The following is a 23581-nucleotide window of genomic DNA, read 5'->3' on the forward strand; positions in this document are numbered from 1 at the left end:
TAAATAAATTGATGTGATGCCGGTGACTGATGTGACTAATGGAATAATTGTAACCTTTTCCTGTTGCCGCCGTAGTCCTTTAACTTCCAGGACCAGTGGTGTATATTTTTCTCTCTTTTCCTCTTCCTTTTCTACAACATTTTTTCATTAGGTATTGCTATGTCAATGAGGTAAGTGTATTTTTCTTTTTTGTCTATAATTGTTATGTTTGGTCAATTGCAAGGTATTGTCTTGTCCAATTAGTATTAGTATTCCAATGTAAGAGTGGGTCATTTAAACTTTTGCTGGCAAACCAAAATTAATTTGTACAAATGTGAGCAAGAGAGCGAGAGTGTAGATACAAACATTGGCATGCTTTGTAATAAGCAAGGGCTAAAATGTCTACAAAGGGAGAATAAATCAGTGCATGCATTTTCTATGCAGAAGGTTCCAGCTTCAGTACCTGGAATCCCCAGCTAAATAGATCAAGTAACAGGTGACAGGAAAGACCCCTGCCTGATACCCTTGAGAGCTGATATCAGCCAGTGTAGACAATACTGGGCCAGATGGACAAATAGTCTGACTTGCCACAGGTCTATATATTTTCAGTGCTTGTTCATTAGCACTGTACTGCTGTTCCCATTTCAGTACTATACTATACCGTTTTTCACACTGTGTAGCATCCAGGATTAAGTAATTTACGGTATGGGTGTCAGTGTGTTGCCCTCTGTACATCTGCTCTGTTCAGCAAGATTGGGCAGCCATTGGAAATAAAACAGATCAAGTATGTTACAGCTTCATCTGGATAGCTTACTGGTATGCGCACAAGGGGCTATGCTCAATGGAGCTCTCGTACGTCTTCATGAGCTACTTTTTCAGAATCCCACAATTTTCTGATGTGGCTTGCAAAGTACCTCCAGGGTTGATGGGTTCAGGAAGAAGCAACAAACCCTGCTGCTGTCTAAACATGGTGCACACATTTCTCTGAATTGTGGTTTACACATAGTCTTATATTAGGGGTGTGCACGGACCCCCCGATCCTCTTCGCGCCCGATCCGCAAATTGTGGATTGGGCCCGCTCCGCCCCGCCTCGATCCACCTAGGGGCCGCTCCACTCTGCTGCGGAGCTCCGGCTTCGAATCGGAGCGCCGCAGTGGCGGGGAGTGGTGCCAGGTAAGGCCCCCCTTCCTCCTCTCCCTTACCTGCATCCATTCGTAGTCCCGTGGCCGCGGGACCATGGATGGATGCAGGTAAGACCTCCCTCCCCCTTGCCCCCTTACCTGGCTCTGCCAGGTAAACCCCCCTTACCTTTTTTGCGGAGCTCCGGATCGAGGCAAAGGATCCGCCTTCACCTCGATCCGCTCCGCAATGCTCCGCGGCTCCCCCGATCCTCTTCGCCTCCGCCTTAAGGGGAGGCGAAGCCCCCCGATCCGCTCCTGCTTCTCCGGTCCGAGGAGAACCGGAGCACATCCCTATCTTATATAAGCTATCTAGTCCCCTATGGGTCTAGCCCTTCTAGATTGTTTTGATGGGTCCTTATCTAAGTTGTTACTTACTGTCATCGGTCTCTCAACCAGTACTCCAGTTCCAGCAGCTCTGACTCTTTCATTCTTCTAAAACAATATTTTTCCTTCAGGATGTCAGGAATACTCTGTAAAATAAATTATCAAACAAACTCCAGAGGGGTAGCTGTGTTAGTCTCTTGAAGCAAAAACAGCAGAGTTTTGTGGCACCTTAAAGACTTAATACATTTATTCTGGCGTAAGCTTTTGCGGATGCGGTCTACTTCATCAGATGCATGGGATGAAGTGGACAGAGTCTATGAAAGCTTAGTCTTTAAGATGCAACAAGAATTCTTCTTGTTTATCACTCTTAAGATCGAAATATGGGCGCCATGAATTTTGAACAAAGTAGCAGGTAAAAGAAACTGATCAGAAAAGAAAATCAAACCAACCAACAAAAAAGGCTTCCTTGGAATTTGGAAACATGTTGTTTAAAGTTCTGGTACGGATGGATAAAAATGTAAGATCCATTAAAGTGATTTATGTAATGTGCCTGTTTTGGTACTGACATTCAGTAGTTATTTTTATATTTGTCATTTAATTAAAAATGGTGTTTATTTTATTTATTTATTTAAAAAAAGAGCTGAACCATCTTGATAGATGGTCTTCCATCCCTGAATCCAGATATTTTGTTGTTTCAGTTCTAGACATCAGCATGCTGTCCTCCCAGGATGTGGTGCGCATGCTCCTGTCTCTGCAGCCCTTCCTACAGGATGCCATCCAGAAGAAGCGGACTGGCAGGACCTGGGAGAACATCCAGCATGTTCAAGGACCCCTCACCTGGCAGCAGTTCCACAAAATGGCAGGACGGGGAACCTACGGTACAGTAAAAGCAGTCATAACGTTAAGCAGCACTGACTTGCGCTGGCGCATGAGAACATGGTTTTCCAGATTTGAAAAGGATCAGAAGAATATAGGGCAGGTGTGGGATGGAGAGATTGTGTTCCTCCTCCTCCTCATGTGCAATCACCCCCATTATCCGGTAGGTGCCAGTGATTTGCATTTTTACAGCAACAAAATTAGTATTGTTCAAGTTGAGAGTAGATAACATGGTTCATGTAGGCACCCATGCACCCACCTCCCGAACACCTTCCTCACCTCCTCCCAATTCGATTTTGTTTTTTAAAAAGTAAATGTTCTTAGCAGCCGGGATTGCTTCTAAGCAAAGTGAAGGGGCTCCAGCCGGTGCCATTTTCATTTTCTATTAATGCCTCTGGCCCTCATATTGGTCTCGGAGACCTTCTTCGGAAGTGAAGATGGTGGGCTGCAGACTGACACTTTCCAGCTGCTCGCTGGTAAGCTGGGGAGAGGGCTAAAGAGAGCGTTGAGGGAGCTAGAAAGGGGAGCAATAGGGCAGAAGATGGGTCAGGGTGATAGAAAGAGAAGCCGCAAGCCATTTGGGGGCTTAGTGAAGCCAGTTGGGAGCAACCTGAAGGATGGGGAGCATTGTTTGAATGGATGGGGGCTGTGTGTGTGTGTGTGTGTGAGAGAGAGAGAGAGAGGGAGACGGGGGAGATCCAGCAACAGGAATCCTGAAAGACAGCACAAGACCCCCCCCCCCCCCCGGTGTGATTGCAGTGAGAAGGGAGTGATGGAGTGGGCAGAGTGCCTATGTATTTGGGTGGTGATCCATGGTCAGAGAGGGGGGAAAAAGATGGGGGTAGGCACGGGAATGAGTTGGCTAGCAAAGAGAGGTGGGAGCAGAGAGAAAAAGAGTTTGGCTTCCGTTGGCGCAAGAAACTCTGGGTTCAAAGGATTCTTGTGTGTCAGGTCTCAGAACCACCTCTGCTTCTATCCTCAGCCTTTTGGGCAATGTTCCTTTTCCTTTGTGACAAGCCATGCCTCCCATGGCAGCCATTTGGTGGTGGTGCCCAGGGCAGTTTTCTAAACTGCCAAATATGGTCCCTGGGCCCCCAAAGGCTGGAGAGCCTGGTGTAAGTGCTAGAAAAACGTGGCACCCTTTTGAGTGAAGATCCGTGGAAGCTATCGGGATCCTTACGGTCATTTTTATTGCGCACAAAACGATGGCCTGCAAAAGCCTTAAGAAATCCATCCTATGATATTTGACAGCTCTTCACGATCAGAATTCTTTAACTCCCTTTTCTTGATTCAGGTTCAGAGGAATCTCCTGAGCCTCTTCCAATCCCTACTTTGCTGGTTGGTTACGACAAGGACTTCCTGACAATCTCTCCGTTCTCCTTACCATTCTGGGAGAGGCTGCTACTGGACCCATACGGGGGCCACCGGGATGTTGCCTACATTGTAGTGTGTCCAGAAAACGAGGCCTTACTTGATGGAGCCAAAACTTTCTTCAGGGACTTGAGCGCCGTATACGAGGTTGGTGAGCAGAAGACTTTTCTGAGATTTGGATAGGATTCCACTCCCGACCCTACATGATAAGTGTTTTATAGGAGAAGCTCTGGCAATGTTTCCCCCCCTCATTTGCACCCAAGTGAGTACAGCATACACACCTGATATTAGTGAAATGGTATAGCTAGTACACTTTGGGAGGAGTAAGAAAGAAATGCTTTAAAACTGCAGGTTCTCTTATATAAAAGCAGAACATTGGTGTGGTATTCCTATGTTCCTTACACCTTTCTTTACCTGACACTCTGGGGCAGGATGTGTGTCACTGGGTAAACCAAAGTAGATGGGTGTCCAGTTGCTCCACCATGCCTATATCCTGGGCTCGTCTCTAGGTCATCCCTGTGCCTCCAAATGATGCACAGGGAATCCCAGGGTCAACAGGGGATGACCAGAGACTTTCCCCGTGGATAATTGAAAGCGGGGATTTCCTGGTTTTTCTGGGGTCCCGAGACAACTCCAAGGACTGCAGCTGCTGTGGTGCGGCCTCCCTGGTCCTCAAACGGGCGTGGATCTGCGCAGGGTGACTCTATGCCCATGAGGGGGTGGGCAGCAATTTGCCATCACTGGGATGGCGGTGTGTGTGTGTTTGCGTGCAGAGTTTGGTGGGGGTAACTTAACTTTTCCGCCCTGCACTCTCTTTAAAAAAATATGGTGCCTGTGACATCCCTTTTCCCTTCTGGGACCTCGCATGCCCATATAGATGCTGGGGGAGGATTGCGAAAGCAGGTAAGTCCTCCCCCTTCCCTCCAGCTACACCCTTAGGTGTAGACATACCCTGGGACTAGATACCTAAAATACCAAAATAATAAATTAGCTAGACTTAGGCCACAGCTAGACCTAAGGTTTATCCTGGGATCATCCAGGGTTCACCCCTGTGTGTCACCTAGATGAACAGGTTTGATCCCTGGACGATCCAGGGATAAACCTCAGGTCTAGCTATGGTCTTAGTTACCTTGTGAGAGAGATCTAATTGGGATACTGAGTTATAACACTGCAAGCTTCCAATCTCTAACCATCCAACTCCTCTAGAGCGTTAATACACACTTTTGCATGAAAGCCCAAGGCGCTAATATGGAGCAAGATAAGGCTAAGTAGAATTCTCCACTTCAGAACATCCAAGTTTCGTTTAAACTCAAAACTTGGATTTATTAACAACCACAAAACAGAATTGCAGTCAAATAAATGAGCAGAACAAAGTGCTGATTCTAACATCTAATACATGTTTAACTTGATAAAATAGGTGGATTATTTAGCAAAAGGCAATTGTTGAGCTGGATAGCAAAAGGCATTCTCTATCTTCCTGGCAGAAGATACAGCATGAAATCCAAGAAGCTTCAGTCTTTTCCAAACTGAAGACTCCTGGCAGAAATCATGGTTATGTAGAGAGTTGCTTGCCAAATTGAATCAGTGCCATAACTGGACTAAGGAATGGTTTCCAGGTTGAGGATAATTGGGAAAGGGAAGTCTGGATGAAACAAAGATCAACCAGTTGTAGCATCCTGCACTTTGACTCCTTAGAAATGAAGGGCTCATTCCAATGTCAGCCCTATGTCATTTCTGTAATTTAACCTGCTGCATTCCTCATTCTTGATGACCGATGGCAACCGTATCCATGGAACAGTCTTGATAGCCTCACGAGTCCACAAGATGCTGCTTTTCAGAAAGGATGTCACTGGTCAGAATAAAGGGAAACCTTTCAGGAAGATTTCATTGTTTTAGCAACCGTTTGCTCTCTGAAAATTATTATTATTTATTTATATAGCACCATCAATGTACATGGTGCTGTACAGAGTAAAACAATAAAATAGCAAAACCCTGCCGCATAGGCTTACATTCTAACAAAGTCGGAGGGACTTTGAAACCAATGGGAAAATGTCACTTTTTATTTCAAATAAATCCACCTTGCGATGTAAAAGCCAAGGCCTGAAAATGTGCACTGATTTTAATACATCAATGCTCATAAATCAGTTTTGAGGGGAGAAATTCACCTTTGAATAGCTAGCTTTGAATGTTGCTTTTAGATGCGCACGTTTTAAATATCCACATTCATATGAACTTTGAGTTTTAAGTGCATGTTTAGTTTTGAAGGTAGATTTCAGCTTGTGTTTGTGCGCAAACTGAAATGTTGTTAAACTCAAACATGGGTTAGGCATTTAAATTTAGTAAATGTTAATCTACAGTTCTTTGAAAACCCAACACATTTAGACTTTATGCAAATGTTCATGTTGGTGGCATTACTCATGCCAGCCCTGTTACTGTGTGACACTGACAGTCCATTTACTTTCCTGCCCATTTTCAGCGACATCTATTTTTCCAGGACAGCAGTAATATTTTAATTATCCACTAGGATGCAGTAATGCTTAAACAACGAGATGGGAAACAGAAACGCAGACTCAGCCAGCGTTTCCGCAGTTGCAAATATTGTGGAGAGGAAAAGCTTCTGTTATGATTTGCTGGCTTATTTAGTGTGGCATCCCGAGAAAGTGTGGAGTGTCTGAATCTCACTGAATGTCATGGCAGATAAACACAACGGCACTTAAGTCTAATTGAAATAAGAGGAAGCCAGGTTTCCCATTTCTTCATGTTGTTGTAAGTGGGGAAATGTTCTTCAGGGCCTTTGCTTCATTGTCAACAGATTGGGTTATTGAAAAACCCAATTTTCATACTGGATTTGGGATGCACATTAGGACCTCTAGATTTTATATGTCTGTAGTTTGTGCTACCTGTTACACTACTGCAATCACTTTTCCTCCTTGTGCCATTAGATGTGTCGGCTTGGCCAACATAAACCGATCTGTAAAGTGTTGCATGATGGAATCATGCGAGTGGGAAAGACGGTGGCCCAAAAGCTGACGGATGAGCATGTGAGCGACTGGTTCAACCCACCCTGGGGCAACGAAGACTGTGACAATCATTCCAGGCTCAAACTTTATGCGCAAGTCTGTCGTCACCACCTAGGTAAGCAGGGAGAAGCCAAGTTATTTTGTGTTCTCCCTATAGTTTTGCCTCTCTGAAAGGTTGACTTGGGAATATAAATACGTTTTTTAATAGGCTCATGAGAAGGCTTTTTATTTATTTTTATTTTATTACATTTTTCTACTGCCCCATAGCCGAAGTACTCTGGGCGGTTTACAAAGATTAAAAACACGTTATTCAAAGTGTAAAACCATTTACAACATGTGCGGAGTTCGTTTGCTTTTTACTGACCCCAGAATACTTGTTTTAAAAGGATATTGTTGCTTTTATGCTTTGCATGGTTTTAAATTTTTGTATATTTGTTTTTAATGTTCACTGTTTTTAGCTTTTTGTAAACCGCCCAGAGAGCTTCGGCTATGGGGCAGTATATAAAATGTAATTAAATAAATAAATAAATAAATAAAATAAAAATAAATTTACATAAAAACATATAAACAGACAGCACACACACAATGACAAAATGTACCTAAAACAATTTTAAACAGACAGCCATTAGACAAATCCGTGAGCTGATTAAAAACTCATTCTGTGCTGCCAAATGCCTGAGAGAATGGTCTTAACCTGCTCCCGAAAAGAGAGCAGTGTTGGTGCCAAGCAGGCCTTATCAGGGAGCTCATTCCATAGTGGAGGTGGGAAGACTTTGCCAAGAGGTCCCTCTCCGTTGTGGCCCCCTTCGGAGCCTCTCTCGGAGGAGGCATTTAGAGGAGGGCCTTAGATGCCGAATAGGTTCACGTTGAGAATCATAGAATAGTAGAGTTGGAAGGGGCCTATAAGGCCATCGAGTCCAACCCCCTGCTCAATGCAGGAATCCACCTTAAAGCATCCCTGACAGATGGCTGTCCAGCAGCCTCTTGAATGCTTCTAGTGTGGGAGAGCCCACAACCTCCCTAGGTAACTGGTTTCACACTCCCTGAGTCTTATCAGAAGGTCGTGAGAGCACCATGAAACTTGAAATTATTGCCAATTTCATTTATTGATTTATTATTACATTTATATCATAGAATCATAGAATAGTAGAGTTGGAAGGGGGCCTTTAAGGCCATCAAGTCCAACCCTCTGCTCAATGCAGGAAACCCTAACCCTAAAGCATCCCCGACAGATGCTTATCCAGCTGCCTCTTGAAGGCCTCTAGTGTGGGAGAGCCCACAACCTCCCTAGGTAACTGATTCCATTGTCGCACTGCTCTAACAGTCAGGACGTTTTTCCTGATGTCCAGCTGGAATCTGGCTTCCTTTAACTTGAGCCCGTTATTCCGTGTCCTGCACTCTGGGAGGATCGAGAAGAGATCCTGGCCCTCCTCTGTGTGACAACCTTTTAAGTATTTGAAGAGTGCTATCATGTCTCCCCTCAATCTTCTCTTCTCCAGGCTAAACATGCCCAGTTGTTTCAGTATTTCTTCATAGGGCTTTGTTTCCAGACCCCTGATCATCCTGGTTGCCCAGAGAGAAGTGCTCTGTCAGGTATTGTGGTCCTGAGCCACGTAAGGCTTTATAGGTTAAAACCAGCACCCTGAATCAGGCTCGGAAACATACATATTTTGAGGGCACATGGACAGAAAGGCAATCCTGATGGATTGGACCAAAGATCTGTGTATTCCAGCGTCCTTTTTCTAAAAGTGATCACCCGGGAGCTTCTGGGAGGCTTATAATGAAGAATTAAGGCATCTCCTCCCTACTTTTGTCCAGCCGCAACATTGATTTTCACAGGTAGCCTGCCTTTGTATATGGAGGTTCCATTTAGTTGTCATGGCTAAGCTGTTTATACTGCATAAACATGCATTGTCCCTTTTCTGAAAGAATCCCAACCAGGTTGAGGAGGCTAGATGGTTTACCTGGTGCTACTTAATCACTGCAGATATATGCTGCTCTTCCAACCAACCTAGACTTTCTTTTGCTGACACTTTGTTCTTAATGGGTTGAGCGTCGGAGGTGAAAAAGACATGTGTGTGGCTGCTAGGCTTGGCATTTGATCAAAACGTTATAAATTCCAAACTGAGTATTATATGTTGAGGCATACATATTGGAAAGAATTAGCATTTATAACTTGTTTCCATGATCATTTTCTGCCATTTATGTGAGACGTCTTGTTAAGTTGTCTTCTGGGACATTTGAATAATTGTATTAATCAGATTTCAATTAGCTGCTTTCCTCCCTGCCAGGATCCTTGTGCTTCATCTACATATTAATTGGCAATTTCAGAGCATGTGATAGGTTATATCCTGTGTGGGATGATGACATCATTCTTGATCAAAGCCTTATATCCCTAAATAGCGGGTTCCTAACACATGAACGGGGTTTTCTTGTGTGACTTATTATCTCTGAGGAACAGAGATATAACGGTGCTGTCCTTTTTATAAAAATATTTCTATCCATATTGCCTTTCATAAAACAGTAATATCCAGAGCAATTTACAATAATAAGAATACAAAATCAACTTAAAAATGCTCCACATAAAAAAAACACAACCCATCAGCACACAGCAGATGAGAGTTAGCACCAATGTTTAAAATTTGTAAACTGCCCAGAGAGCTTTGGCTATGGGGCGGTATCTAAATATAATCAATCAATCAATCAATCAATCATAGAATAGTAGGAGGGACCTATAAGGCCATCGAGTCCAACCCCCTGCTCAATGCAGGAATCCACCCTAAAGCATCCCTGACAGATGGTTGTCCAGCTGCCTCTTGAAGGCCTCTAGTGTGGGAGAGCTCACAACCTCCCTAGGTCACTCGTTCCATTGTTGTACTGCTCTTACAGTCAGGAAGTTTTTCCTGATGTCCAGGCGGAATCTGGCTCCCTGTAACTTGAGCCCGTTATTCCGTGTCCTGCCCTCTGGGAGGATCGAGAAGAGATCCTGGCCCTCCTCTGTGTGACAACCTTTTAAGTATTTGAAGAGTGCTATCGTGTCTCCCCTCAATCTTCTCTTCTCCAGGCTAAACATGCCCAGTTGTTTCAGTCTCTCTTCATAGGGCTTTGTTTCCAGACCCCTGATCATCCTGGTTGCCCTCCTCTGAACAAGCTCCAGCTTGTCTGCGTCCTTCTTGAATTGTGGAGCCCTCAGTGAATAAAATCCCTCAGTGAATAAAGTTTTAGGCTGGCGCCTAAAAAAGCAATAGCGTTGATGCCAAGTGTCCCTCCGTTTGCAGGGCTTTCCACAGCTTGGGTGCCACTGTGAAAAACATCTCTCTCTCTCTCTCTCTCTCTCTTACACACACACACACACACACACACACACACTCATTGATCTCAGTCCTATTGTAAGAGATATTGCCAAAGTAGGAAAAATTTCTGGGGTAGGAAAAGTAGGATATATGGGAATAATTTAAAGGATGCTGAACTCCTTGCCCAGTTAATATTGTTTCACTTAAAAGGATCATAGACAGATCCCTTGCCCAAAGAAGAAGCTATGCTAAAGTTCCTACCTGATATGTCTAGCTTAAGATCCTAGGATGTGTCTTGCCTTTGGCATTGTCAAGTACTGAACCAGAAGTAACAACTGGATAGAAGGAGTTCATGCCACTTTTTATTAATAAGAAAGATAGCATCACACACAAACACCACATACCCTATGGAAAATCAGGAAAAGAAAGCAATACTAATAGATTTCTGCCAGCAGAGATTTCTCCCTGCTGAGAGCAATCCCACCCAGAATCTTTCCTTTTAGAGTTTTACACTTGAACATACGTGATATTATTGCTTGCTGTACTTTGACTGGCTACTGTGCTCATTTAACTTGGCTCCATATTTATTCATATTTGATGACATTTTGTTTTTACTTCTGTAGCGCTATAGAAATTTCCCAACTTGTTCTCTGTGGTTTTGACTTGTCTGGGGCTTGAACCTTATTGAACAAGACATTTCCTTGCAATGTGCTCTTTTTCCCCCAGGTCTGCCTGCCAATAATAGCTCAAAAGCAAACTTTGGTTCAGACGGCCATTTTAGCTATGCCTTTTTGATACGACCTGTTATGGCTGTTGCTTCGGTGGTCTCCAAAAAAGGAGGCACTTGGTGGAGGCCTCCATTAAGTGACCTTAGAAGTTGGACAGGTTGATACAGGAGTCGGAGCTTGTGGTACAAGTCTACATTCTTGTGTAACTCTCACATTTTAGGTCCTATCTTCTAGCATTTCTCACCTACTCTTGTTGTTTATTCATTCAGTCGTTTCCGACTCTTCGTGACTTCATGGACCAGCCCACGCCAGAGCTTTCTGTTGGCCGTCGCCACCCCCAGCTCCCCCAAGGTCAAGTCCGTCACCTCCAGAATATCATCCATCCATCTTGCCCTCGGTCGGCCCCTCTTCCTTTTGCCTTCCACTTTCCCTAGCATCAGCCTCTTCTCCAGGGTATCCTGTCTTCTCATTATGTGGCCAAAGTACGTCAGTTTTGCCTTTAATACCATTCCCTCAAGTGAGCAGTCTGGCTTTATTTCCTGGAGTATGGACTGGTTGGATCTTCTTGCAGTCCAAGGCACTCTCAGAATTTTCCTCCAACACCACAGTTCAAAAGCATCTATCTTCCTTCGCTCAGCCTTCCTTATGGTCCAGCTCTCGCAGCCAGAGGTTACTACGGGGAATACCATTGCTTTAACTATGCGGACCTTTGTTGTCAGTGTGGTGTCTCTGCTCTTAACTATTTTATCAAGATTTGTCTTTGCTCTCCTCCCAAGAAGTCAACGTCTTCTGATTTCCTGGCTGCAGGCAGCGTCTGCAGTAATCTTTGCGCCCAGAAATACAAAGTCTGTCACTGCCTCCACGTTTTCTCCCTCTATTTGCCAGTTATCAATCAAGCTGGTTGCCATAATTTTGGTTATTTTGAGGTTTAACTGCAACCCGGCTTTTGCACTTTCTTCTTTCACCTTCGTCATAAGGCTCCTCAGCTCCTCCTCGCTTTCAGCCATCAAAGTGGTGTCATCTGCATATCTGAGGTTGTTAATGTTTCTTCCTGCAATTTTAACTCCTACTCTAGGGAAGTGTAAGTGGCTTTGCTTAAGTCAGAAGCAAACCCAGTAAGCTGTGCTTTCTGAAGAACTAGAGATGTGGCGCTTTTCTGCTTAATCGATTTTTATTAAAATTATAATGGAGGTGACTACAGGGTGCATGAGTTTCTGAATAGCCTAAGGACAAAATAAAGAAACAATTAAACAAAGGAAGGTTTAATAAGAAGAAGCAGTACATAAATCCAGCCATTTAAGAAAATAAAGGAAAAATACTGCCGTAGTCCTAAATGCTAAAGACCTAAAAGCTAGCCGTTAAAAAGGTGTTTTTTGTAACAACAACAACGAGCGGTTTATTTTTTGGGAGTTAGAGCAAGAATAGGCAATATGTGGCCACTGAGGATGCTCCTGACATACCAGGTCTCTCTCTCTCTCTCCCCCTCCCTCCCTCCCCCCCCCTCAGATACCAATGACCATAGGTGAGTCACACACAGCAACCATGCAGGATTGTGAGGACTGGAGGAAAAGGCCTTGGCGCATCCGATGTACCCAAGCCCTTGTTTATAGAGTCTGTAATCCTTGGCTCTCTAATCTGTGCAGGAATATACCTCCTTCCTCTGGTGAGGGACATACCTGCTCATGGTCAGAAACATGGAACTCTATATCATGCTCCATCCCTAAGGCTTGGATTGGTCTATATTAACATTTTTTTAAAAAAAAAATCTAAAAAAGGTTTCCTCTAATATAGGGTGACCATATGGAAAAGAGGACAGGAATCCTGTATCTTTAGGAAGTATGTCCTGGAAGTATATCCTGTTAACAGGATATACAGGGAGTATATCCTGTTAAGTCCACATAGGATTGTTGGATTTTGATTCTGGCTATTTTGGGGCAGGGGGGCTATTTATGTGATTGTTAGATAGGGTGACCATATGGAAAGGAGGATAGGGATCCTGTATCTTTAACAGTTGTATAGAAAATGGAATTTCAGCAGGTGTCATTTGTACATGGAGCCCCTGATGAAATCCCCTCTTCATCACAACAGTTAAGGCTGCAGGAGCCCTGCCCTGTTGACCAGATACAAAAAAAGTGCAGGGCTCCTGCAGCTTTAACTGTTGTGATGAAGAGGAGATTTCATCAGGGGCTGCATGCATACAAATGACACCTGCTGAAATTCCTTTTTTTTCTATACAACTGTTGAAGATACAGAAGCTCTGTCCTCCTTTCCATATGGTCACCCTATCTAACAATCACATAAATAGCCCCCCTGCCCCAAAATAGCCAGAATCAAAATCCAACAATCCTATGTGGACTTAACAGGATATACTTCCAAGCAGCCCAGTGAACTAAGACTGCAATTTAAAAGCTTACTTTGCCTCCAAAAATCACCTTACCAGCAGCACCCAGTCTGTTGAGGGCCTTTCATGGCACCAAAAGTGCCTAAGGTGTTGAAGGAGGCCTGGGCAATCTTAATGAAACTCTTGGGTGCGGAGGGGGCGGTGGAGGGATAGTGGAACTTAAACATGAGGCGAAAGCAGAAGAAGGGATTTGTTGCACCACTAAAATAAAAAAAACCTTAAATATCTCCAAAACGGGAGCATAAGAACATAAGAAAAGCCCTGCTGGATCAGACCAAGGGTCCATCTAGTCCAGCAGTCTCTTCACATAGTGGCCAACTATGCATTAGCACCCTCCCACCCATGTTCCCCAGCAATTGGTGCACACAGGCTTACTGCCTCTGATACTGGAGGTAGCACATAGCCACCAGGACTAGTAGCCATTGGCAGCCTTCTCCTCCAGGAGTTTATCCAACCTCCCTTTTAAAGCCATCCAAACGGGTGGCCATCACTACATCTTGTGACAAATCTCTCTAAAATGGTGGATGAAGCACTTGTGACTAGACTATCTTGATGTATGTCTTCCCATACTGTATCAATTGTAAATTGAAATGAATTTTCTTATGTCCACTCAAATGTTGTTTAAAATTCAATTTTATATATATATTTTTAAAAGGTTTGGGAAGAAAGGGAGGGGAGCTCTCAGTCTTATGTCAATGTGTTGGGACTACCTTGTTTTGCTTTTCTCTTGCTGGTGGAGGGTCCCAGAAGCTCCTGGTCCACCAACTAATGAATGGGGCTAGACTGCTCTGCTCCTGGTGTACCCCAGAGCAACCAGTGGCTTTGTAATTCTATATGCTGAGTCCTCAGTTAAGAACATACCAGTTACATTTGTCAGTAGTGTAAACAGCCAGCCAGTTCCTGGAACGCTTCTCCGGCTTCCACAGCGTGAACTAGCAATAACAAGTCAAGCTCATGTTTTTCCTTTCCTCCCACTCATCACATCACAGGAACTCTGCAGAGGCACTCAACCCCCCCCCCCCCCATGCAGTAACGTTTTTAGGATGGGAACATTCTGTTTGTCTTCCTTACTGTGATTTTGAAAGCCTAGGTCAGCCTTCCCCATCCGGTTGCCCTCCAAACTGCAGTTCCCATCATGTCCGGCACCGGACTTCAGTTCCCATCATTTTCAGCTAGCCTGAGACTTACAGTCCAACACTTCTCCTCATCTCTCTTTCTCTCTTACTGTCAATGATGTCACGCTTACTCCGGTCAAGGAAGCTCGTAGTCTTGGCTTTATATTTGACTCCTCACTCTCCTTTATTCCTCATATTGAGGCAGTAGCTAAATCCTGTCGTTTTTTCCTGTATAATATTGCCAGGATTCGATCATTTTTGTCTGTCTCTTCTGCCAAAATGCTTGTTCATGCACTGGTTATTTCTCGGTTGGACTACTGCAACCTTCTTCTCTCTGGCCTTCCTTCTTCTCACATCAGTCCGTTGGTTTCTGTCCACCACTCTGCCGCTAAGATCATCTTCTTGGCTCGCCGCTCTGACCATGTTACTCCACTTCTGAAATCTCTTCATTGGCTTCCAATTCACTTCAGAATCCAATATAAACTTCTCCTGTTGACCTTCCTATCTCTCCTCTCTCATCTCACACTATTGCCCCGCTCATGCTCTTCGCTCCTCTGATGCCATGTTTCTCGCCTGCCCAAGGGTCTCTACTTCCCTTGCTCGGCTTCGCCCATTTTCTTCTGCTGCCCCTTACGCCTGGAACGCTCTTCCAGAACATCTGAGATCCACAAGTTCAATCGCAGCTTTTAAAGCTCAGCTAAAAACTTTTCTTTTTCCTAAAGCTTTTACAACTTGATGCTGTTTGGACTTTACACTGTTAGTTTTACCCTACCCTGCACCTGCTTACCCTACCCTGTGCCTGTTTACATTCTCTTCCCCTCCTTATCGCTCTACTATGATTTTAATAGAATGTAAGCCTATGCGGCAGGGCCTTGCTATTTACTGTTTTACGCTGTACAGCACCATGTACATAGATGGCACTATATAAATAAATTAATTAATAATAATAATGGGGAAAACTGGCTTAGACAATTCGGCGTGCTCGTTTGCCGAGGCTTCCGCTCTGCATGGCGCTGACGTGTTTTGCACCTCTTGTTTTCTTTCAGCACCTTACTTAGCTACTTTGCAACTCGATAGCAGCCTACTGATGCCACCTAAACACCAGACTGCACCGCCGCCGCCGCCATCAAACCAGGAACCACCAATATCTGGAAGTGCAGCAGCAATTCCCCCCAGTTCGGCCTGCCTTGCTGCATCCGGGGCTCCCCCAACTGGCGGTTCTTTCACTTCCACACCCAGCAGTGGGACCACAGGCCTCCCGCCGGGCAGCAGCTCAGCCTCGGGGCCCGCAGTGCCGCAGCTGCCAGCATCCTCCACTGTAGCCAGTATTAACCAGACAAGCACTACTACCTCCTCTTCCGGGTTCAGCGGGGGCCTGCCCCAAGGGCAAAACCCAATTCCTGGGGCAAATTCCACAGAGAGACCTCAAGGAAGCACAGTCTTAGGAGGAGAGGCAGAGACGGCGCATAGCTCAGCTCAACAGCAGCAAGAAGGGCAGGAAAGGTAAGACCAGGGAATGAGCATCACAGCAGTGGGCTTGAGCTGTGTGTGTGCGAGAGAGAGAGACACAAAACGTTCTGTGGATCATCTTAACATATTTATTTATTGACAATGTTTCTATTCCGCTCAATATCTTTAAAAGTTTCCGGAGCGGTGAACATCGGTATAAACAGTAAAAAGAAAGACGATCAGAATAGCAAATTAAACTTGTTCAATCTAAAATAAAGGACCGGGAAGAGAAGCGGCTAGTCAGTTGGAGAAGGCTTCTCGAAATAGAGTTGTTTTCAGGAGGCGCCGGAAGCAGCCTAGTGTTGGTGCCTGCCTGACCTCCAGTGGCAGGGAGTTCCACAGAGAACGGTCCACTACATGAAAGGCTCTTCTCCTGTCGGGCCATACTGTAGGTCCATGTGGAGCCACCAGGAGCATGCCTTCCAATTGGATCAGCGGTGGGCAGAAGATAGATCGGGCTCTACCAGTAGATCTCTGGGTGATTTGCATTAGAACAGCAGGGGCTTCTGACTCCTAGTTGTGTTATTAATGGCAACAATTAGCTTCTCGCTCCACCCCGCAGCAAATTAAGCTGTTGAAAAAGAACACCTGGGAGGAAGCCGGGGTTGGATTTCTGGGTGAAAGGACTTGTAAGCACGGTTCTGGTTCTGTTCACAAGTTTCCAGGCTGAGGGCATGATCAAATCACCCCATTCCTTAATTCATAGCATGTGTCCTTCTGCCTGAACTACTGTTTTTACAGTTGGTTGGAGTTGGAGAATCTCAGCGTACAAATAAATAATAATAATAATAAAAAAGTAGATCCCGGAAGCCTGAAATCTGCCCACCCTTGTATTAGATGACAATTGGTGGTAGTTTTCAACATTTTGGTCACAATCTACTATGCCAGTCTTCCAAGCACAGGTTTCCCCATTAATTGTATCTTTAAAGAAGCTTTTGAACCAGGATGTAATATTTTATTCTTTTATAGTTCTGCAGAGAGGGAGAGGATAGGAATTCCCACGGAACCCGAGTCTGCAGATAGCCACACCTATCCTCCAGCTGTTGTGATTTACATGGTGGATCCCTTCACCTACACTTCAGAGGAGGAATCCGCCTCTGCCAACTTCTGGCTCTTGAGTTTGATGCGATGTTACACAGAGATGCTGAACAACCTCCCTGAAAACATGAGGAATTCTTTCATACTCCAGGTAATCCTTCCAGAGTTGCAGAAGTGTGTAAATAGAGGAAGTGCAGCAGCTTCCGCTGGCTGGGAGAAGAGTGTCTGCTACCAGAGGATCAGTATTACTCTGATGTTTTCAGCCAAGTAACGGGTCTTGCCAGCTCTGAATGTGTCTTCTTTATATCCTTGCACCTGTAATTTGGTATCCAAGTACATGGCGTTTTGCCAGTGGAAGGCAAGGCGGCAATACAAGACTGATTGAGTACAGCACATTCTCTTCTTCGCAGTTCTTCCAGGGAGCACAGTTTGTACAAGATATTAAGGGCGACACGTCTTTTACGGGTTTATTGTGACTGTGGAGTGGACGTTAAATCATGTAATACAGAGCGGAGGATATACACCATACATCTCGACGCACGCCCACACAGTGATCATGGACAGTTCATTCAAATGAACATCTTGAGCTAATCCCATTTGCTTTGTCAAACAAACTGTGCTGGGGAAGCGCTTGACATATTTCTGCTCTCTCTGCGGCAAGATGAGGTGCAAAAATCCCCAGAAAAATACGGCTGTAGCTAAGACAAAGATGGCTGTGGCTAAGAGGCAGACTTTGTTAAATCGACTTACGTGTCTTTTGTATCCAAGAACACTTCTATTTTATATACCATTAGTTTGAGATATATTCTGTAAGATAATTGACTTCAGTGAGGTGTGGATGAGACTCTTAAGACCTAATTCTCAACAGATGAGAAAGTAAACGTTTGTCTGGAGTATTCCCTTGCAGGTTAGGTTCACATGATGGAATGCTCTCCCATGTCTGATACAGTGGTTGGGGGGAGGTTTCCCTCACATAGAAAGCTAACATGTCAGGGAGGCTAGACTAGGACTTTTCTCCTTGGCTTCTAGCTTTCTATATCAAGGCATTTATTTTATTTTATTTGTATGAAGGAGCATTCCCTCATATTCAGTCCCTAATTGAGTTTGAACCCAGATACTGGGTCCACCCTGTTTCTGCTGTTTGTGAGAACTAGGCTTAGACATTTAACTTCTCTGAGGGGGACTTGGATTTCAGAGGGCCTTGCTAGACGAGGCCTTAGCGCGCTTTGAGAGCCGGTTTCCCTGCTGTGCGTCCAGATGACGCACAGGGGAATCCAGGGTCAAGGTGCACTGAAGCCTGCCTTAACGCGCCATAAGCGAAGTCACTTATGGTGCGCCTTTTCCGCAGCCCCGGCCTGAGGCCGGGGCTGCGGAACGTCTAGGAAGGTCTGTGGCTTTTTGTGGCTACTCGCTTACTCAAGAGTAGCCGGGAAAAGCCACGGACTGGGCACAACGCTACGAGCGCTGTGCCCATCAGGCCGGGGAGATGGGGTGGGGGAGGCCGGACCGGCAGGAGAGGGGGATGGCGGAGGGCGACACACGGGAGGGCAAGGGAGGGCGAGGGGGGCGGAGGGCGACACATGGGAGGGCGGATGGGGGGGGGGGGGCTTAAGTAAAAAAAAAACCTTACCTTGTTCGGAGTCTTCGGGGCACACGTGGCCCCTTTAACAAAACAAAAAAAATGGCCGATGCTGCAGGGCTTCCGGAGTCCCTGCGTGTCGGCCGTCTAGGAGGCGGGGCGGCGCACGCTAAAGTTAGCGCGCTGTCGCCCCGCCTCCAGGCCGGCTCAGCCGGCCTGGTCTAGCAAGGCCCAGAATTTCTCTTGAAGGCTGTGGAGTTAAGCTGGCATCAAACGTGCAGATGAAAACAGTTTCTGAATGACTAAGTGGCGGCATAACGGGGATCTTTTCCTTGATCTCAGATTACGTCTTGATCACTGCAATTATCCTGTCAGAATAACCCTGTGCTGTAGAAGGAGCAGTATAAGGGCTGCTTCACATGCTAAAGAGTCCGCATGCTCAGCTTTGGTACAAAGTCTGTCCTCCTTAGGGAACCACAGCTTATCCATATCTCCCTGTATGGTACCTGAATTTCTTGCATTCCTCCCTTTACACGTAAAACATTTCATGGGTGCACATTAAAATGTGCGAAGCAGTCCTAAGTTTGAGCCTTCTAATCTGGGCTTTTTTGTTTCTCTATCACACTCCAGATTGTGCCTTGCCAATACATGCTCCAGACCATGAAGGACGAGCAGGTCTTTTATATCCAGCACTTGAAGTCTCTGGCGTTTTCAGTCTACTGCCAGTGCAGGCGACCGCTGCCCACGCAGATCCACATTAAGTCTCTGACCGGCTTTGGGCCAGCTGCCAGCATTGAGATGACTCTCAAGAACCTTGAGGTGAGTGCTTTAGCCCAGAGAAGTGTGTGTATGTGTGTGTGTGTGTGTGTGTGTGTTTCACAACCTCCCAGTAAAATCAGAATAGCATCTTGTAACACGGTGCAAGTACCAAATCACCATCTTGTGCTCAAATTACCACAAGGAGCAAGACAGAGAAGGACGGGCAAATGACCTGCACAAGTGCTTCAAGTTGCAGTAAAGATTCATTCATTTAGTTGCTGCATGAGAAACCCAAACTAACAATAGGCTCTGAGGCTACCAAGCCTGTTTCCATATATGGAACGAGTTGGATTTGCAAAGTCAGTGGGATGTCGTTTCCTCCCCTGAATTTTAGAAGCCTCTACATGAAGGGTAATGTGCTTCCTTTTCATGAAACTGCTCTTTCAGAAGACACTGTTTGGCACCACATTTTTGTAAGACCAAAGCTTGGAATGTATGTTCCTGTGACAAAGTCTGCTCTTAATTACTCTAGCAGGAGTTTCTATTAACCACGAAGGGTGATGAGAAGATGGAATCAGCAAATTTCAGCTATGAGTTTGCCTCAGTACAAGAGAGAGGCCTTGGGGCGTTTAGTAAACACATTATTATTATTATTATTATTATTATTATTATTATTATTATTATTATTAATTTATATAGCACCATCAATGTACATTATATAGCACCATCAAGTGCCAAACAGTGTCTTCTGAAAGAGCAGTTTCCTCGAGCTAAGGGGTTGTCAGATGCATAGTCTGCTGGGACCTCAAGGAACCTTGCCTGGTTGCTCCCTCACAGGCCGGTGAGTCCAAAAAGGTCATTTCCATTGACTTAAACATGAAGAGTATGGTCTGCTCTCTCTATTTATGATCAATTTGCTGGAACCCAGGATTATAGCAAATACGGATTGCTTGTTTATTTATTACATTTCTGTAATGCCTGATAGCTGAAGCTTGCTGGGCAGTTCACAGAAGTTAAAACCATAAAATACAACATAAGACTTTTCAAAATTTAAAACTACAGTAAAGTAAAAGCCAGCAACAGTATGCAGATCTAAAAATACAACAACATAGTTAAGATCAACAACAAAAGAAGGAATAAGACGCTAGGGAGAATAATAAGGTCTTCCATTGGTGCCAAAAAGACCTCAGGAGGGTATTCTATAACCATGGTGCCAAAACTGAAAAGGCCTTCTTAGTAGTCACACACCTCACTTCATTTGGCAGGTGTATGTAGAGGACATCTGAAGATGATCTTAGGGTCTGGGCAGGTATATATGGGAAGGGAGAGTCTTCCAGGTAAATTCGCCCCAAGCTGTTTAAGGCTTTAAAAGTTAATGAGCACCTTAAATTGGGCCCAGAAATGGACTGGAAACCAGTGCAAATCTCAAAGAACTAATATGTTCATATCAACCAGTCCCTGTTAACTATCTCAGTGCCATGTTGTGGACCAGCTGAAGTTTCAGGACCATTTTCAAAGGCAGCCCCATGTGTAACATATTGGAGTAATCCAGTCATGGTTACCAGAGCATGGAGAACGAAAACTAGCTTCTGTAGTGGTGGGCTGAATTCCACACAGTTCAATTTGAAATCAGCATTGTATTTAAGAAGGTTTTCAAGGAACCCTTAAGGGGGCGGGACGGGCGGGACACACAAGCTCTATTAAAAAAAAAGAAAAAAAGATTTCTTGTCCAGTTTACAATGTTTATTTCAGCTGCCACTCAAAATTCCATCCTACTTTTTGTCCACGTCCTCAACGCTAATCGCAAGTCAAGCTCAGACAGAACATTACAAACTTGATAAATCTGTATTTCAAACTAGCTAATTATGAACTTTGGCAACCTCGCTAATCTTCAGTGTAAAACCAACTTCCATATCTTCATTTTCTCTTTCGTTCCTTGTATTCACATTCTATAAACTTTTAAACTGCCTTGCAGACTCGAACCTGCACTGCATTGCTTGAGAACTCAGTTTCATGTATCAGTGTTCGAAAGTGGGAAATGTAACACCTAATTAAGTGGCATATCTTGGTTTCTTGCTTGTAAGGGAAAGATTGAAGAGACCATGCAAATAACCATGGGATTCTCCCGTCCCCCCAACATACACACATTTCTCTGCTCTTCCACCCACTATACACATTTGAATCAACCGCTATACAGGTGATGCAATCCACATGGAACAACACCCAAAAAACAAAAGACCACTAGTAGCACATCCAGTTTATAAACATTATAGATAAAAAAATTATAGAATTTAAAAAATTTTATAGTTTTTTTTTTAAATATATACAAAAAACCCCAAGATTATGGCAACCAGCTTGATTGATAACTGGCAAATAGAGGGAGAAAACGTGGAGGCAGTGACAGACTTTGTATTTCTGGGCACAAAGATTACTGCAGACGGTGACTGCAGCCAGGAAATCAGAAGACGTTTACTTCTTGGGAGGAGAGCAATGACAAAGCTTGATAAAATAGTTAAGAGCAGAGACACCACACTGACAACAAAGGTCCGCATAGTTAAAGCAATGGTATTCCCCGTAGTAACCTATGGCTGCGAGAGCTGGACCATAAGGAAAACTGAGCGAAGGAAGATAGATGCTTTTTAACTGTGGTGTTGGAGGAAAATTCTGAGAGTGCCTTGGACTGCAAGAAGATCCAACCAGTCCATACTCTAGGAAATAAAGCCAGACTGCTCACTTGAGGGAATGGTATTAAAGGCAAAACTGACGTACTTTGGCCACATAATGAGAAGACAGGATACCCTGGAGAAGAGGCTGATGCTAGGGAAAGTGGAAGGCAAAAGGAAGAGGGGCCGACCAAGGGCAAGATGGATGGATGATATTCTGGAGGTGACAGACTTGACCTTGGGGGAGCTAAGGGTGGCAACAGCCGACAGAAAGCTCTGTCGTGGGCTGGTCCATGAAGTCACGAAGAGTTGTAAGCGACTGAACGAATAAACAACAACATACATATGTAAACAGATTTTAAAATGTGAAATGTTTCAGTATAAAACACCAGCTTCAGTCACAAAGAGGATGCTACAATACCAGTTATAAGCTCAGCCAGAAGCATTCAGGAACAGGTCCTACACGTTTGGTTGAAACCTGTCCTGAAGGTCTCAGTTCTTTGGCAAACCCTCTGGCTTGACTGGTTAACTCATGCTTATATTTTCGATAGAATTGCATTATTTTGTTGTACTGAGGCTTGCTGAAATACTTTGCTGTTCACGTTTTTTAACCAAAAGCTGGTTATTTGGCCGAAGTAACCCCCACAAAAAGCGAACACGGTGCAGAGTTGGTTATTTAACACACTGTTGGTTATTGTGTTGTTGGCGGGCACCGTTGGTTATTTTGACGGCCACCATTGGTTATTTCGTCAGCCACTGAGTTGTGAGGCAAGAGTGGTCAATGCCGCTGAACTATGGACCCAGTTCACCCATAATGATCTCATTTCGATAAACCATGGTTTCTCCAGCCAGGATTGAACATTGTGCTTCCTTCCTCCCTTGACTCTCTCACCTCAATGCAATACTCCAGTGGTCTTTTAAACCACAGTTTCCTGTTACATCTAACCTGGGAAACTGTGGGTTAAGTTCTGACTCAAGTGTTTTGCAGTCTAGTTAGAGCGGTACACTTGGTTACCTGATTCAAACATTATCCCTATAATCCCTGATTCAGACATAATTCCCTGTGGTTTAACAAATCCCAAAATTATTGTATTAATCATAAGGAGGGAGGGAAGAGGAAGTTGCACACAGGGCTTATTCTTGGTCCGATAAACTAAGTTTGGAGCTTGTGCTGAGGAGTTTGTATGACATGGCCACTGCATGTAGATCCTGAAATGATTGCAATTTGAGTGTTTGAGGTCTACCACAGTCTCTTATCTATACAGCACACCTGCTTTGGACAAATGGCTTGCCACAAACTGAGAATGACTGTTACTGTGATTTGCATAACGTTTTGCCCTGGCTGCTAACCCACCTTCATTTTTCTCTCTGTATGTGATGCTCTCTTTCTATAGCGGCCCAGCCCCATTCAGTTGTACTCCCCTCCATTTATCCTGGCACCCATCAAAGACAAACAGACAGAGCTGGGGGAGACCTTTGGAGAAGCCAGCCAGAAGTACAACGTGCTCTTCGTTGGGTATTGTTTGTCCCACGACCAGCGCTGGCTCCTGGCCTCCTGCACCGACCTGCATGGCGAGTTGTTGGAAACCTGCATTGTCAACATTGATTTGCCGAACAGGTAGGGCAGAAAACTCGGCTTCTGCATTAGCTCAGTGGTAGAGCATGTCTCAGGTGACGTCCCTAGCATTTCCAGTTAAAAGGATCTCAGGTAGCTGTTATTGGGGAAAGAACGCTCTTTTCCTGAA

General features: G+C 44.7%; 1 protein-coding gene across 1 annotated transcript in view; it reads left to right on the forward strand.

The window, feature by feature from the left end:
• MED13L (mediator complex subunit 13L) overlaps positions 1-23581 on the forward strand; it is a 188501-nt gene that overhangs the window by 147526 nt on the left and 17394 nt on the right. Inside the window, exons 18-24 of the mRNA XM_063144236.1 lie at positions 2183-2362; positions 3655-3878; positions 6674-6866; positions 15335-15791; positions 16767-16986; positions 19045-19233; positions 23231-23454. Coding sequence (XP_063000306.1) covers positions 2183-2362; positions 3655-3878; positions 6674-6866; positions 15335-15791; positions 16767-16986; positions 19045-19233; positions 23231-23454 — 1687 coding nt within the window. The remainder of the gene's footprint in view (positions 1-2182; positions 2363-3654; positions 3879-6673; positions 6867-15334; positions 15792-16766; positions 16987-19044; positions 19234-23230; positions 23455-23581) is intronic.

This window comes from Elgaria multicarinata, chromosome 18 (genome assembly GCF_023053635.1).
Source record: "Elgaria multicarinata webbii isolate HBS135686 ecotype San Diego chromosome 18, rElgMul1.1.pri, whole genome shotgun sequence".
NCBI lineage: Eukaryota > Metazoa > Chordata > Lepidosauria > Squamata > Anguidae > Elgaria > Elgaria multicarinata.